Source organism: Cucumis melo, chromosome 4, assembly GCF_025177605.1.
Source record: "Cucumis melo cultivar AY chromosome 4, USDA_Cmelo_AY_1.0, whole genome shotgun sequence".
NCBI classification, from domain to species: domain Eukaryota; kingdom Viridiplantae; phylum Streptophyta; class Magnoliopsida; order Cucurbitales; family Cucurbitaceae; genus Cucumis; species Cucumis melo.
In genome coordinates, this window is record NC_066860.1 from 9,631,682 (window position 1) to 9,647,397 (window position 15,716).

At 30.5% G+C, this 15,716-nt stretch overlaps 2 protein-coding genes across 2 annotated transcripts; both read left to right on the top strand.

Moving 5' to 3' along the window:
- The first annotated feature begins 2,204 nt into the window (after positions 1-2,204).
- On the top strand, positions 2,205-4,367 carry LOC103494968 (60S ribosomal protein L8). Its single transcript, XM_008456359.3, has 2 exons — positions 2,205-2,840; positions 3,882-4,367. The coding sequence occupies exons 1-2, from the start codon at positions 2,401-2,403 to the stop codon at positions 4,222-4,224; spliced, it is 783 nt and encodes a 260-aa protein (XP_008454581.2). The 5' UTR covers positions 2,205-2,400; the 3' UTR covers positions 4,225-4,367.
- A 10,823-nt stretch (positions 4,368-15,190) lies between these two features.
- Positions 15,191-15,667, top strand: LOC103495040 (uncharacterized). The gene has a single exon (XM_008456463.2). The coding sequence runs from the start codon at positions 15,191-15,193 to the stop codon at positions 15,665-15,667; it is 477 nt and encodes a 158-aa protein (XP_008454685.2).
- Positions 15,668-15,716: the final 49 nt, after the last annotated feature.

Genomic DNA, 15,716 nt, shown 5'->3' on the forward strand with positions numbered 1-15,716 from the left:
ACATCAAGTTCCTAGGAACTATATTCAATAATGTTACAGAGATCATTAACTGAGTTCAAACAACCAGAACGAATGTGGTACAATTGCTTGAGACAATATTTGCTGAAAGAAGGATATCAAAATAATCTAATACGTTAGGGTGTTTGTATACAGAAATCACAGTCAGAATTTGTTATTTATAATTGTGTATGTTAATAATTTAAATATAATTGAAGCTTCTGAAGACCTTTCAAATGTGATAAAATATCTTAAGAAAGAATTTAAGATAAAAGATCTCGAAAAAACAAAATGTTACCTTAGGTTACAAATTACGCATTTAACAAATGAAATATTTGTTCATCAATCAACTTACACAAATTTGTTTTTGAAAAGATTTTATATAGATAAAGTACATCCATTGAACATTTCAATGCAAGTTCGTTCATTATATGTGAAGAAAAATATATTTTAACCTCGAGATGATAATGAAGAACTTTTTGGTCTCGAAGTATCATATCTTAGTGCAAATTGGTGCATTTATGTATCTTACTAATAATACAAGACCAAATATTGAATTTTCAGTAAATTTATTAGCTACATACAATTCCTCTCCAACAAAAAGACATTAGAATGGAAAAGCATAAACTCCGTTATCTTCAATGAACAATTGATATGAATTTGTTTTATTTAAATAAATCAAATTTTTATTTAGTTGGTTTTGCAGATTGTGGATATTTATTTTATCCATACAAAGCTAGATCTCAAACAAGTTGTCAATTTCCATCTAGAGGAACTATTATATCATGATGATCAGTGAAAAAGACCATAACAACCACTTCTTCAAATCAATGACCTAAAATTCTTGCATTAATGCACGAGGCAAGTTGAGAATGTGTGGCTAAGATCAATGACTCAACACACATTCGTGGAACATTTGACTTGGCTTCTAGTAAAGTTCTTCCAACGATACTATACATAGACAACACGACATGTATAGCTCAAATCAAACGAGGTTATAATAAAGGAGATAAAACAAAGCATATTTCATCAAAAGTTTTCTACACATGATTTTTAAGAAAATGGTGATATCACAGTACAACAAATTTGTTCGAAGGATAACCCGACAGATTTATTTACAAAATCTTTACCTACCATAATCTTAAAAAAAAGTGGTGCACAACCGACGACTTAGAGATCAAGTGATGCTTTCATCAGGGGGAGTAAATTGTACATTTTGTAAGTGTATAGATTATATGAAATATGTACTTTTTTCCTTTACTATGATATTTTTCGATTGAGACTTTTTCTGGTAAGGTTTTAACGAAACATATTTCATATATGTTATGAATATCTAAGAGGGGGTTTTATAAATATTATTAAATAGATGCTAATTGCACTTAGTATCAAAATATCATGTGTCACTCCCTCCACAATCCATCTACATTGCCATGTGTTTTGAAGATACTAACACTTAGGGTATGTTTGGGGTGGGGTTTTAGGAGGAAAAGGATTAGGAAATTGGGCCAAACCGTGTTTGGCCCAAGGATTATGATAAAGGGGGATTAGGGTTATCCTAATCCCTAAATAACCCTATCTTATCCTATTTTTACTTTTTTACAACTCTACATTACCCTACCCAAACAATCCAATCAAAAATTTATTATTGTTTTTTAAATTACTACAATCATAACTCTTCTCCCAAACACATATTACCATAACACTACTATCATAATCCCTCCTCCAAACACATACCATCATAACACTACCTTTCATATTTTCTCTCCCAAACACATATTACCACAACAGTACCAATAATAATCTATTCCTCAAACACATATTATCATAATACTAGGATTATCATAATCCTAGGATTATTATAATCCTTTTCTTCCATAACTCTTTCCTTCCCCCAAACACACCCTTAGTGTCCATGTAATCCACCTACTGTTTGTCAAATTGTCTATAAATAGTGACATTTGATGCATTTTGTAAGACATACATGTTGGTTGAAATTCTAAAGAACTTGGAGATAATGGAAATTTTAGAAGAATTTTTTTATTTTCACAATTTCTTATTTTCTTATCCATTTTATTTTTTTAACCTTTGTATTCCTGTTGTGCCTCATTTAAAAAAAGAAAAAAAACCTTTTTTAGTTCAATATAAATTCTCACCCTCGCGTAACAATATATATAATCAAATAATGAATAATAATAAATCCTTATGAAGGACAACCCCACGACAAAACCAAACAATATTTATCATAAACCCGTAACCAAACACCCCTTCTAGGGCAACCATCCTTCTCCTCTTAAAAACCCTAATCTATTCATCTTTCCCCGCCTCCCTTCCCCTTCCCCTTCCCCTTCCCCTTCCCCACTTCCCCACTTCCCCATTTCCCCAAAACCCTAATTTCCATTCTCAATGGGTCGTGTGATCAGAGCTCAACGTAAGGGTGCGGGATCTGTCTTCCGCTCTCACACTCACCACCGGAAGGGCCCGGCCCGTTTCCGGTCACTCGACTTCGGCGAGCGTAATGGCTACCTGAAAGGTGTGGTCAGCGAAATCATTCACGATCCGGGCAGAGGTGCACCGTTGGCCCGTGTTACCTTCCGCCATCCCTTCCGCTACAAGCACCAGAAGGAACTCTTCGTCGCCGCTGAGGGTATGTACACTGGTCAGTTCGTTTACTGCGGGAAAAAGGCTAATCTTGTTGTTGGTAATGTGCTCCCCATTAGAGCCATTCCTGAAGGAGCTGTGGTTTGTAATGTGGAGCACCATGTTGGCGACAGAGGTGTGTTTGCTAGATGCTCTGGTGATTATGCTATTGTTATCAGCCACAACCCAGACAATGATACCAGCAGGTAGATTTTGATTACTAAACTTTGTTTTTGTTTTTCGAAGGGCACGCTTATTGAAGAACTTATGGATATATCTTTTTCTTTTTCTTTTTTTTTTTTTTTGCTTTTTTTGAGTATGCCTTTGTATTTTGCTGGACTTTTATTGCTTTGTACAAATGGTTTAACTCAGTTAAGCGTTTTGCGTTATGAGATGGCAGGTTTAAGATTTCTGATTTGGCCTACAGATTCTGTTTCTCGTTTATGTTGATTTTTTATTGCGGTATTTGTTTTATTGATTGATATAGAAAGATTTATTATGCGAAATTACGTTTTTTTTTTCAAATTGACAAGAAATCAAATTGATGTGGGAATAATCTTATTGGCACTGTGTAGGAATTTGTGTGAGAAGAATGGTTGAAAAAGAAGAAGATGATTTTTGAAGGAATACTTTTTATCATTTTGGAGTGCATAGTCTAACTCATTTGCAACTAATTCTTGTCAAATATTACGGATTGGATTTTCCAAACTAACAATGTTATGTTGTTTTCTTTTCTTGTTATCCTTTCACTTTGTTGGCTGATGATAATCTCGTACTTCATCTGCAAGAATATTGTTTCTCTATTCAAATGTAACTTGTGATTGTGTTCTTGGAGGGATGCATATGGTTAGTTGAGTCGCAACATGGAGTATTTTTTCTTTCACGAACATGAACATCAATATGAACGGATTTTTTAAACTTATCATAAGGAAGCGTGTACTCTGTCTAGAATATATACTCTCCACATTTATGTCTGTTTGCTGAGTGATTTGCTAGTGATGGCTATATCTTGTATTCAGTTTTTTCAAGAAGGCACATGTAGAGCTTTCTCACTGGAGTGATCATATCTGTGTCAGGGTAAAAATGGGAAGGCTAAAGCAGTTTAGTGTTCTTTTTTTTTTTTTGTTAGTAAACTGCAGTCGTGCTTAAAAATGCTTGCTTAATTTTGTTCCTTGATTATGGAATTCTTTTTACTTGTTTTGATTTAATTCCTACAAGCCTTCGTCTCAAAATTCTGTGTCTGGCAGGATTAAGCTACCATCTGGAGCGAAGAAGATTGTACCCAGTGGATGCCGTGCTATGATTGGTCAGGTTGCTGGAGGAGGAAGAACAGAGAAGCCTCTTCTTAAGGCAGGTAATGCTTACCACAAGTTCCGTGTCAAGCGTAACTGCTGGCCGAAGGTGCGTGGTGTTGCTATGAATCCAGTTGAACATCCCCATGGTGGTGGTAACCATCAACATATTGGTCACGCCAGCACTGTCCGCCGTGATGCACCTCCTGGTCAAAAGGTTGGTCTCATTGCTGCCAGAAGAACTGGTCGGCTCCGAGGACAGGCTGCTGCTACTGCTGCCAAGGCTGACAAGGCTTAAAGTGATTCAATCGGTTCCAGACTTATTTTCCATAATCCTTAGCCCTTTTACATTATGTTTGATTGGATTTGCATTTTGTTGAAGACCCTATTTAGAAGTTTTTGTTTCTAAATTTTGTTACAAAAATCCTTTTTTGAACATAATATTCCTCGCACCCTCTTTTCTTGTTGCTGTGATGAATGTGATGAATTTGATAGCATGAACACCAACGTAGTTTTTCTGAAAAAGGATCTATGTTTTAGGTTTTAGATTACAGGTTCTTGGAGAACAATTTGTAGCCAACTACTAAAATTAATTTACAAGGATATTCTAATATCATATATAGACAAATCTTTTATAAGAAAAGATCTATTATCTATCATGGGTTTTTTTAATACAAGAGTCTGGTTATGAGACAATTCACGTAACCTAGAGAATGGATGGTTTATTTAACTGAAGTTTGTGATAATACGATCATATTCGTCCATTTTCCTCTTACCTTCTATATTTATCCACTTGGAAGTGTTGACCAAATAATTAATTCTTAACGTGAAAACTAAATATACCTAAACGCCTTTCTGTTATCATTACTATCCTACTAATTTTTTCTCATAGACTTGCTCTTCTCATGAAAAACTATTTCGACTAATCGTCTAGCTAATCTTTCCATCTCGACTCATTTCTATGTTGATTTTCTTACCATTTGATTGATTTGTTATGAGAATGGGTTTGTTAAACTATGTGGCTTCCTTCACCATAATTTATACAACACTATGAAATAGTTGCTTAAAATCAAATTTAGTTGAATGATAAGAGAAATTTGCTACAAATAAGGGAATGCAAACTTTTTAAACACCAAATCTCCTCAAAACTCCGTTCAAGTGACGATTTAGTTCCACACTTCCTCAATTATTAAATTTTTGATACAATTATCGAAACTTAAATTTATTCGTAGACTAAGTTGTCAATTAAAAAAGAAGACTTAATTTTTGTGAGATTTAAGCGGACCTAGAAAATTACTAGTCCAACAAACAAAAGGCGAATAGTTATAGCAAATTTAATCAAAGAATGAGCTAGGCTACTACAATGTTTGGAAATATAGCGTAACCCAAACACTTTTAGTAAATGGAAAGTCTTAGCATAGATGACTTCAAAAAGGGAAGAGAGAAAAAGAAAGAGAGTGAAGAAGCCGAAGTGTGTTTGACTCCAGTTTGAACTCCCTCACTTCTCTCTACTCAAAGTTGCATATCAATGATCATGGTTGACATCTCCCTAGCTTCAGCACAAAAATGACCGAGATTGGTAGAGTGCTCGAGCCTCTGATATTCCTCCATTCGCATCTCTTAAAATGAACCCTCAGTACAACATTCAACTCCATATTTGAGGCTCTTTTTATAATAATTGGTATTCCCAATAATTATAATCACAACAATATTATTTCAAATCTCTATTTAGTATATTGTTTAGGAGTTTTAACTCATATAGTCTAAATATATAGGCTCAATAACTTAAGAAGCTTAAAATTACCATTTTTTCTTCTTCATAAAAAGCACATCGAACTTTAAATTTACATCAAAGTAAGGTCCAATTGACCAACACTACCAATCACCACAATAAATATTATTCGAAAAAAAAGAGAAAATATTTGTAATGACACAAGTATGGAAAAAAAAATGAAAATAGTTTCTGTATTGCGTTAATTTCAATTTTGACTTTGGGTATTTATGGTTCATTTTAGTTTGGAGCATTTAATATGAGATAATACATATATATTTTTTAATTGTATGAAATTCAATTTATTTAATGTGAGATATTACATATTTTTTTAGGTTTTTTTTAAAAAATATAACAAACCGGCAAAATATTTACATTGTATAGAATAATTTTGAAAACGGAAAAAGCTCATAAGTCCACAATGGGAAATACAAAAAATGTCCTAGTCAACACGCGATTAATCGACCACACGCATGCATGTAATTCTTATTCTAAACGATCATGATATGCGGTTGTGTAGAAAATGATACATGATTGTGTAGTTCTTTTTAACGATGAAAAAAATGTTCCAAATCTAAACAATCAAGTTGACCATGCTAAACGATCGTTTTGACAAGGTAAGCTATCGTTTAGATCATACCCACACGATTGTGTTGTTCTTTTTAAACGATGGGAAAAGACTTCAAATCTAAATGATTATGTTGACTAGGTAAGCGATCGTTTTGATCCTATCCACACGATCGTGTAGTTTTTTTTTAACAATGGGCTTCAAACCTAAACGATCGCGTTGACTTGGTAAGCAATCGTTTAAATCATATCCACACAATAAATGCTTTTTAAATGATGGAAAAAGAGCTTCAAATTTAAACGATTATATTGATCATGCTAAACAAGCGTGTTGACTAGGTAAACGATCGTTTAAATCATGTCAAAGTAATATTTAAACAATCTTGATGTTCTTGAATATGAGGAATATGAAGTTAATATTTAGATAAAGTTCAATATTTTTTTAAGATGATCTTGAATAAATATTTAAATTGCAAAGTTTAAGAATATTCATGTTTATATCAAATATAATTATAATAATTATAGATTTGTAGTAAGTTACATAATGGTAAGATATATATTTTACATACTTTCTCACATATACAATGTATATTTAATTATTTCGCATATATACCTCATATTATATAATAAATAATTGTAATAATTTTTATATAAAACATGATATATCATGAAGACACAAATAAACCAATCCAATAATATACCATTTTATAAAATTAGTTGTTAATAACAATATATTTGTTTCACATACTGTATATATCTGGTTTTTTGTATGCTAACGATTATGACGTGTTAATTTATAAACAAAACTTTAAATATAAGAATAATAATGTCTCGTGAATATAATATATTCACCTGCAATTCAAAGAAAAATCATGAACAATATACATGGTTGATTTAGAAAACATAATTATTGTGTAACTCTTGAAACGACATATGTTCATGGACTAAAATATACTGCAATGTTGGTTATATCTGAAAAAATAGTTAATATATTGTAACATACTATACACAATATGCCCCAATATATAGTGAAGAAACATATAAACTAAAACCAACTTCATATACAATACAAAATTCTAAAATGATCTTTACAAATATGAAAACATTGCAAATAGGATGTAATATAATCGTTATAAATTGAAACTATATTTCCCTCAAAATGAACAAAATTAAATTTTACTAATGTAAGAAAAAATCAATTAAAACACCTAAAAATCCATGGTAATAATCATTTCAGAAATACATTTTAGTGTGTCATTGTAATAATCATTTCAAAAATACATTTCAGTATGTGTTTGATACTAAAAAACAACATTATATATTGTGTAATTTTTTATACGAAAGACCCATTTTGATAACAAAAAAGTAATGTTATTGTTGAATAAGAAATTTTGGAACCAATCACAAATTGCCACATCATTTACTAAAATAATTATACTTATGATTAACTAAAAATTGACATGTATCCCAAATTAAATTTAAAGACAAATTGGACAATTCTGATAATGTCATGTGTCTTTATTATGACAATTGGGTCAAATTAATTATTTTGGTTCAATTAAATATTATTTAGTTGGCTAAAATTCAATTGAACCAAAAAATAAGCTTAATTTAACCCAAAATTAAAAATGACCTAAATCCATGTGATTAAGTCCATGAGTATGGTCCATGGACCAGACCAACCCAAGTGCATAAAAGCCCATCAGGGAACTCTATAAATAGAGAAGTTCTCTTCATTTGAAGAGGTTGGAAATTTTTGACTCCGAAGGTCTAGAGAGAATTCTCCCAAAAGATAGAAGTCTCCTCAACTCCTGAAGTCAACCAACCTCGAATATCGAAACTCCGACCACCGAAGATTGAAGCTTCTTTGAAGATACAAACTTTCTTCCAAAACTCCAACTTCAAGAACACTCTCAAAGATTAAAGTTCCTTTGAAGATCCAAGCTTTCTTCTAAGACTCCAACTTCAAGAACACCCTCAAAGTTTGAAGCTCCTTTGAAGATCCAAGCTTTCTTCGAAGACTCCAACTCCAAGAACATCACGTGCTTCCCTTCCTCAAATTAAGTGTAAGCATCCAGCCGAGAGAGAATTAGAGGATCAAATTCTAGAGATCGAACCACATCGCATCAAATCAACGCAAATACAACATCAACACAAGTTCAACTCCACAAATCAAATTTCTCCAGAAATCTCGTGTGAACAAGTTATATAGAATGATAACTGGAGAAGATGAAAAAAAACTCACTTGCAAATATGAAGGAGATGAACGACAAAGGAATACAAGATTTGACTGGGAGAAGAAAAAATGGACGGAGGGAGAGTTTAGTTGAAATATTGTAGATAATATATCTTTTAATTAAATTCAAAATAAATTTCCTCATTATAAGCCATATATACCATAATTAGATGGGATAACTAATAGATGCAAACAAATAAATTAAATTAAAAAAGTATTGAAGAGGTTGATTTTAAGGTTTTTTTTCATCTTCAATTATATATTTTTTCAATTCAATCATTGTTTTCATCATTGCAGGGAACAAAAGTACAAGTCGTTATATGTTTAATGACGTAATTGAAAAATTGGAAAGAATCTGAAGAAAAATAAATCATATTTCATACAAAATGGAAACTAAAGTTGGCTAATACGAAATATCCATGTGTTAATCCTGACATTGAAATTAGTTTGTCTCCTTCATCAGATATCGAAGAACTAGAAGAGTAGCGATTTTAATATGTTGAAATTTTATTTTTTTGAATTTCAAGCAATTCCATCATTGGTTGACAAAAAAGCATTAATAGGTATGTAAATTGATTATTTAATTTGTTAGTTTATGTTATTTTTCTCATTTACCTATTTGTTTAATTAAATTCTATTTCATGAATAGATTTTGTAGGAATTATTATTTCTATAGATCCGTAACAGAAATCAAAACAAAAAACTCAAACAACAAAAGTTTGTTAAAAAGAGATTTATTTTATAGATAAGAGGTAATGTAAACATATATTTTATTTATTTTTATTTAAGTTATTGTCATTCACATTAGTTATTTTTTTCATATATATTCAATCAATTTTCCATTTTGCAGTTGTTCTACAATGAAGTTAACATTATGGGGTGATTTGGTCGAGAATGAAGGTTCAGAAATTGAAGAAGATGCTGTCAATAATCCTACAATTGTGGCAACCAATGTTAAAGTTGAGATCTACGAAGGTATATATCATGATTAAATATAAAATTATAATATCTATGTATGTGAATCATATAATATGTCGATAAGTTAACTGTATATTCATAATATTTTTTAAGGGGAAGTGAGTTTGTCAACAACTATGTCAGTATTATCCTTATTGATCCTAACCTTCCAGATACAAAGGAGCTAGGTGCTAGGTATTTTAACTAAATTTATATAACTATGTTTATATTTAAACTTATTTATGTCACAATCAAATAATACATGCAAATATATTATGCACGAGAGAAAATTTACTTGATTCTAGAAAGTTGTCCATTATGAATCCTTCAAGAAGAATGCAAGAAACTAAAGTAGTTAGAATCAAAAAATATAATTGAAGGAATGGATGAGGCTATGTATTGTTCGTTCATGGCATCAGTCATCACTATATCTTATAAAGAAAGACCATAGTTTGAAAAATGTAAAACATGCTCTCAAATACTGTATCCAAATGATAATAATGCAACAATTTTTTGTAGCAATTGCACTAAAGATAGAACCTTCATTAGGAAATATATGCTCAAAATATTAGTTTCTGATGGAGAAATGGATGCACACATAACTACTCTTGAGGCATCAAAAATATTAGTAGGATATGACGTCTCTGAATATGGTACAAATATGCTTCAGGTAATTAAATATCTATATAAACTACAATTATATTTTTAATTTTATGAACGTATTATTTAGATAATCCTAATATTGTCTTTTTTTAAAAAAAAAAAATACAAATGAAGAAGGAGCAATCAAATACCTATAGAAAATTGACTCTAACTGAAGGCAAAAAATACAAATTTCTTATTCGTTTGGACAAAAGAAATGAAATGGATAGAGTAAGAGGATATTTTATTGAAGAAAAAGAAGATTGAAATGTACAAGAAGTTATGCATATTAGAAAGAAAATCAAAGTGGAGAAGTAGTTTTTATAATTATTATGAAAAACATGCTTGTTATGGTAATTTTTATTAGTGGCAACTATTTTAACTCATGCAATTTATGATTATTGACATTTTTATTATCTTTAATTAATGTCGTTTATCATTTCACATATTACAATTACTGTTTTTCAATTTCTTTTCTCGAACTATAAATATTCTAAAATATTTACATAATTGAAGATGCAAAAAAAAAAAAAAAAAAAAAAAATTATATATAAAAGTTAAAGAAAAATTATTCAAATAAAGTTACCAGAAAGTTGTATTTTTAGATATTGTTTAATATGAATGCAGAAAAAAAAATCGTTTAAAATAATTTCATAATAAAATCTGTATCTTAATTTAAGATTTTAGTATTTCATTTACTCATTTTTATTCTACCAAAAATAGATTTTACTTTCTAAGATTAGAAGTGTTTTTGAAGATAAATAAGTTATAAGTATATAATATATTTTCAATTGTCTAACTAATATTACATATTTAGAAATTTGAATGGTAATTTGTATGATTTGTTGGTTTAATATATATATATATATATATATATATATATATATATATAATACACGACCGCAATAGTTATAAACGGTATAATTAGGGCCTAGGTTGAAATGAGTTTGTTACAAATAAAAATAAAAATTCACCTTTCTAATTTAAATGTTTTAAATTCAATCACTATGTAATCCTTTTTAAAAAATAATTTTTTAGAGATATAACAGCGAAATCAAAACAAAATTCAATATGCTAAGTTTTTAGAATATTCTAAAAACATACCATATTTAAGAAAATTAGTTTTCGTAATAAAACATGCATTGAATTTAATTTCACAATTTACGATGACGATTTTTGTAGATAATGATTAAATTGACAATTTTGTTTAATAATGCTTGATTGTTGTAGTTGGTGTTGAAAAGGAAGGTTTCTTTTCTATAAATAAGAGTCAATCCTTAAAATGTCTTTTGTTATTATTATTATTAGTATGTTGGTCTATGCATATTCACAAATTAGGGAGGTTTATAAATAGGGTTTACAAGTAAAACGAATTGGTTTTGAAAGGTATTTTACAAATTTATTAGACTTTTTTTTTATTGTTTTTTTTACATATGTTATAATTTGAAAATGTGCCATATGTTACAAATTTATTAACTTAATTTCTAAATTTCAATGAATATCTACAAAATTAGCAAGATGTCATCTACTATTTTATTTAAATTAAGATTTATAATAGTTTTACGGTATAACTAACTATATTAACTTTTAAATATATTTTAAAATAAATCTACATTATTTAAGCATTACATAAGATTTTATATGTTTTAAAAAATAAATAACCTTAAGATATGCTAAAGAAAACACAGTTAATAAAAGAAAGAAAAAAACACCAACACATTATATAATTTTAGAAAGAATATAAGGGCATACAACAATATTTTTTCTTTCACTTCTTTTGGAATTAATTTGGACAAAAACTTAGCTTCATCAAGAAAAAGGTTTTACACATTCAGAGCTCAAGGACGAATATATCATGATCTCCCAACACTTCTACCAGAGGATCGTCCTAGATACTTTTAGTTCTATTTTTACGATACAGAAAATGAAGTGCAAAATAGAATGAAAATACTTCAAAATGGAGATCTAGATGAGTCAATTACAGAGAAGTTAATAAATGTCCTCCAAAATAACCCGTACACTCAAATTTTTAGATCTTTGGAAAACATTAAGTCATTCGAAGACATTCATATACATATTGCAAGTGATGTGAAGGTTGATCAACGAGTCTACAGCATGCCTACAACAGATCAAGTTGCAGCAATATGGATCGAAGGGAACAAAGAAAATGTGCCTTTTGAAAGAGATATTGTAGTCCATGCACATTCTGGAAGTCGACATAGAATAAAGCATTATTTTAGTTGTTACGACTCGCTACAATATCTATTGCTATTCCCAAAAGGAGAGCCTGGGTGGCATCAAGAAATAGATAAATGTACCGGTCGAACTAAAACTCTCCATTCAAACGTGATGAATTCTTATATCCAAGAAACTCATACAATTGAACAACCAGAAGAAATCATTCAACGAGAATGTCAAGGTATCATACTCTCTTTCTCTTTGTGTGTGTGTCTATATATATATATATATTTATTTATTTATTTATTTATTTTGTAAAGTCATTCCATATTTTAACTTTATAATATAACTGATTGTTAGGTATATTGAAGAAAGGATATAAAAGAATTTCTTGTAGAGAGTATTATTGCTTCAAGTTTCAAATAAAGTCAACCCCACAAATGATTCTTTTAACTGGAAGATTGTTCCAACAATATGCAGTTGATATGTACATAAAACTTGAAACAACAAGGCTAGATTTCTTTAGAGCACAACAATCTCGCATAAGATCTGAGTTGTACCAAGGGTTGGTAGATGTTGTTAATGCAAGAGAAACGAGAGATGATAAAATAGGAAAGAGAATAGTATTACCCGGTACTTTCGTTGGTGGTCCAAGAGATATGCGACGAAGATACTTAGATGCAATGGCCTTAGTACAACGATTTGGAAAACCTAATCTTTTTATTACAATCACGTGTAATTCAAATTGGAAAGAAATTCAAGATGAGCTTTTACTGGGACAACAACCACAAGATAGACCAGATCTCACTGCTCGAGTTTTTCGAACAAAACTCCAAGATCTTAAAGATCAACTTTTCAAAAAACAAATTTAATTTTGGGTAAGGTTGCTGCATATGTTTACATCATAGAGTTTAAAAAAAGAGGATTACCACATGCCCATATTTTAATTATTTTCCATAGCGACAACAAAATAATGAATGCTGATCAGTATGATAACTTTGTTTGTGCTGAAATTCCAAAAAAAGATGAAAAGTCTCTCCTCCATGAGTTAGTAATCAAACATATGCTTCATAGACCCTGTGGGGAAATGAAAAAAATAGTCCATGCATGGTTAATGGAAAATGCAGGTTCCACTATCCAAGACCTTATAGTTCAAACACTATGCAAGGAAAGGATGCATATCCAATATATCGAAGAAGGAATGATGGAACACAAGTAAGTATCTAATTTAATATCTATTTTTTATTGTACCAATTCAATTTTCAAAACAATTAGATATATATATTTATATTGCTTTTATTTCGTTTACAGATCAATATTAGGAATGCACCTTAGAAAATGCTTGGGTCGTTCCTTATAATCCATATCTTCTTACAAGATATAATTGTCACTTCAACGTTGAAATTTGTTCAGCAATTAAGACTGTAAAATATCTATACAAGTATATATATAAAGGTCATGACAGAGCAGCAGTTTCAATAGGAAAAGATGATGACAAAAAAAATTGTCAATGAGATACAAGACTTTCAAGATGCAAGATGAGTCTCAGCCCCAAAATCCTTGTGGAGAATTTTTGACTTCAAGTTGAATGAGATGCATCCTGTAGTTATAAACCTACACTTGCATCTTCCAAATCAACAATTGGTTTCATATTGGGAGAACAAAAATTTGGAACAACTTGTTTGATTTGAGTATGCTTCTAAAACAATTCAAACTTTTTAAAATGTGCCAAGCACATGAGGATGCTAGAAAACTGCTTTATAAGGAATTTCCAGAATACTATGTATGGGACAAAAGTGCAAAAGAATGGATGCCCCGTAAAAAAGGATATGTTATATCTAGAATCAACGAGACAAATCCAATTGAAGGAGAAAGGTATTACCTCCGAATTTTGCTAAATCATGTTGTAGGTCCAACATCTTTTTCAGCATTTGTTAACAGTCGAACGATTCGTTGCCTTACATTCAAAGAATCAGCACAAAAAAGAGGTTTGCTTGAATCAGATCAAAGTTTGAAAGAATGTTTAGATGAAGCTACAATTATTCAAATGCCATATGCATTTTGTAGACTTTTTGCTACTTTATTGGTGTATTATGAACCAACAGAAGTTACAACACCATGGAATCTTTATTGGGAATATATGGTTGAAGATTATAAAGACAACAATAGTTTCACGACTACCTAAAAAATCCAACTAGTTCTTAGAGACTTAAACTTCTTTTTGGAGTCGATGGGAAAACATGTTCGAAAATTTGATCTACCTGAAATTGATGAAGACATTCATGATTATGAACAAAATTCAAACAAGGAGATTGTAGATAAGGAATCTATTATAATAGATGAAGCAGATATCCAAGTATCATTAAAGTTGAACAATGAACAGAAAGTTACTTATGATATGATCATCAAAACAATTAATACAAATATGCAACATTCTTTATAGATGGCCCTGGAGGAACTGGAAAAACCTTTTTGTATCGAGCACTTTTAGCTACAATAAGGTCAAAAGGAATGATAGCTTTGGCAACTGCAACATTTGGAGTAGCAACATCAATATTGCTAGGTGGTCGAACTGCACATTTTAGGTTCAACATTCCTTTGGAAGCAAATGAAACATCGATGTGCAATATATCAAAGCAAAGTGCAAGGGCAAAATTAATTCGAAAAAAAAAATTGATAATTTGGGATGAAGCTCCAATGGCAAAAAAGTATACAATTGAATCAGTTAATAGAACACTGAGAGACATAATGGATCGTCCCCACCCATTTGAAGGTAAAGCAATTGTCTTTGGAGGTGATTTTCGTCAAGTGCTTCAAGTGCTTCCAAAAGGAACAAGACAACAAACAGTGGCAGTAAGTTTGAGAAAATTATATCTCTGGAAAAAAGTGGACAAATTTTAGCTCAAGAAAAATATGAGAGCATATGACGATACAAGATTTGCAGATTTTATATTGCGTGTTGGAGATGGAAACAAGCCCATCATCAAAGATGATATCATTAAATTGCCTGAGGACATTGTAGTTGCGAATAATTCTGAAAATGATGCAAAAGGGATATTCATTAGGAAAATCTATCCTGATCTAGAACTACATGCAGAAGAATCAAACTACGTAACAAACAGAGCTATTTTGGCAACCACAAATGCCCATGTTGATAGTTTAAATGAAGAAATGATAAAACTTTTTCCAGGAGAAAGTACAACCTTCATCAGTTTTGATCAGACAATAGATGATACCAATTCTTACTATCAAGAAGAGTTCTTAAATTCTCTACTACCAAATGGAATACCACAACATAAACTTATATTAAAGGTGAATTGTCCCATTATGTTATTGAGAAATTTGGATCCATCTAATGGATTGTGTAATGGGACAAGATTGGTATGTTGATCATTTAGCAAGAACATTATACATGTTGAAATAGCAATGGGTGATCATG

Bases quoted from the DNA above. Each gene is read 5' to 3' on its own strand.
- LOC103495040 (XM_008456463.2), top strand. From the start codon at position 15,191: ATGAGAGCATATGACGATACAAGATTTGCAGATTTTATATTGCGTGTT.
- LOC103494968 (XM_008456359.3), top strand. From the start codon at position 2,401: ATGGGTCGTGTGATCAGAGCTCAACGTAAGGGTGCGGGATCTGTCTTC. The intron at 2,841-3,881 runs GTAGATTTTGAT...TGTGTCTGGCAG, and splicing joins CCAGACAATGATACCAGCAG to GATTAAGCTACCATCTGGAG.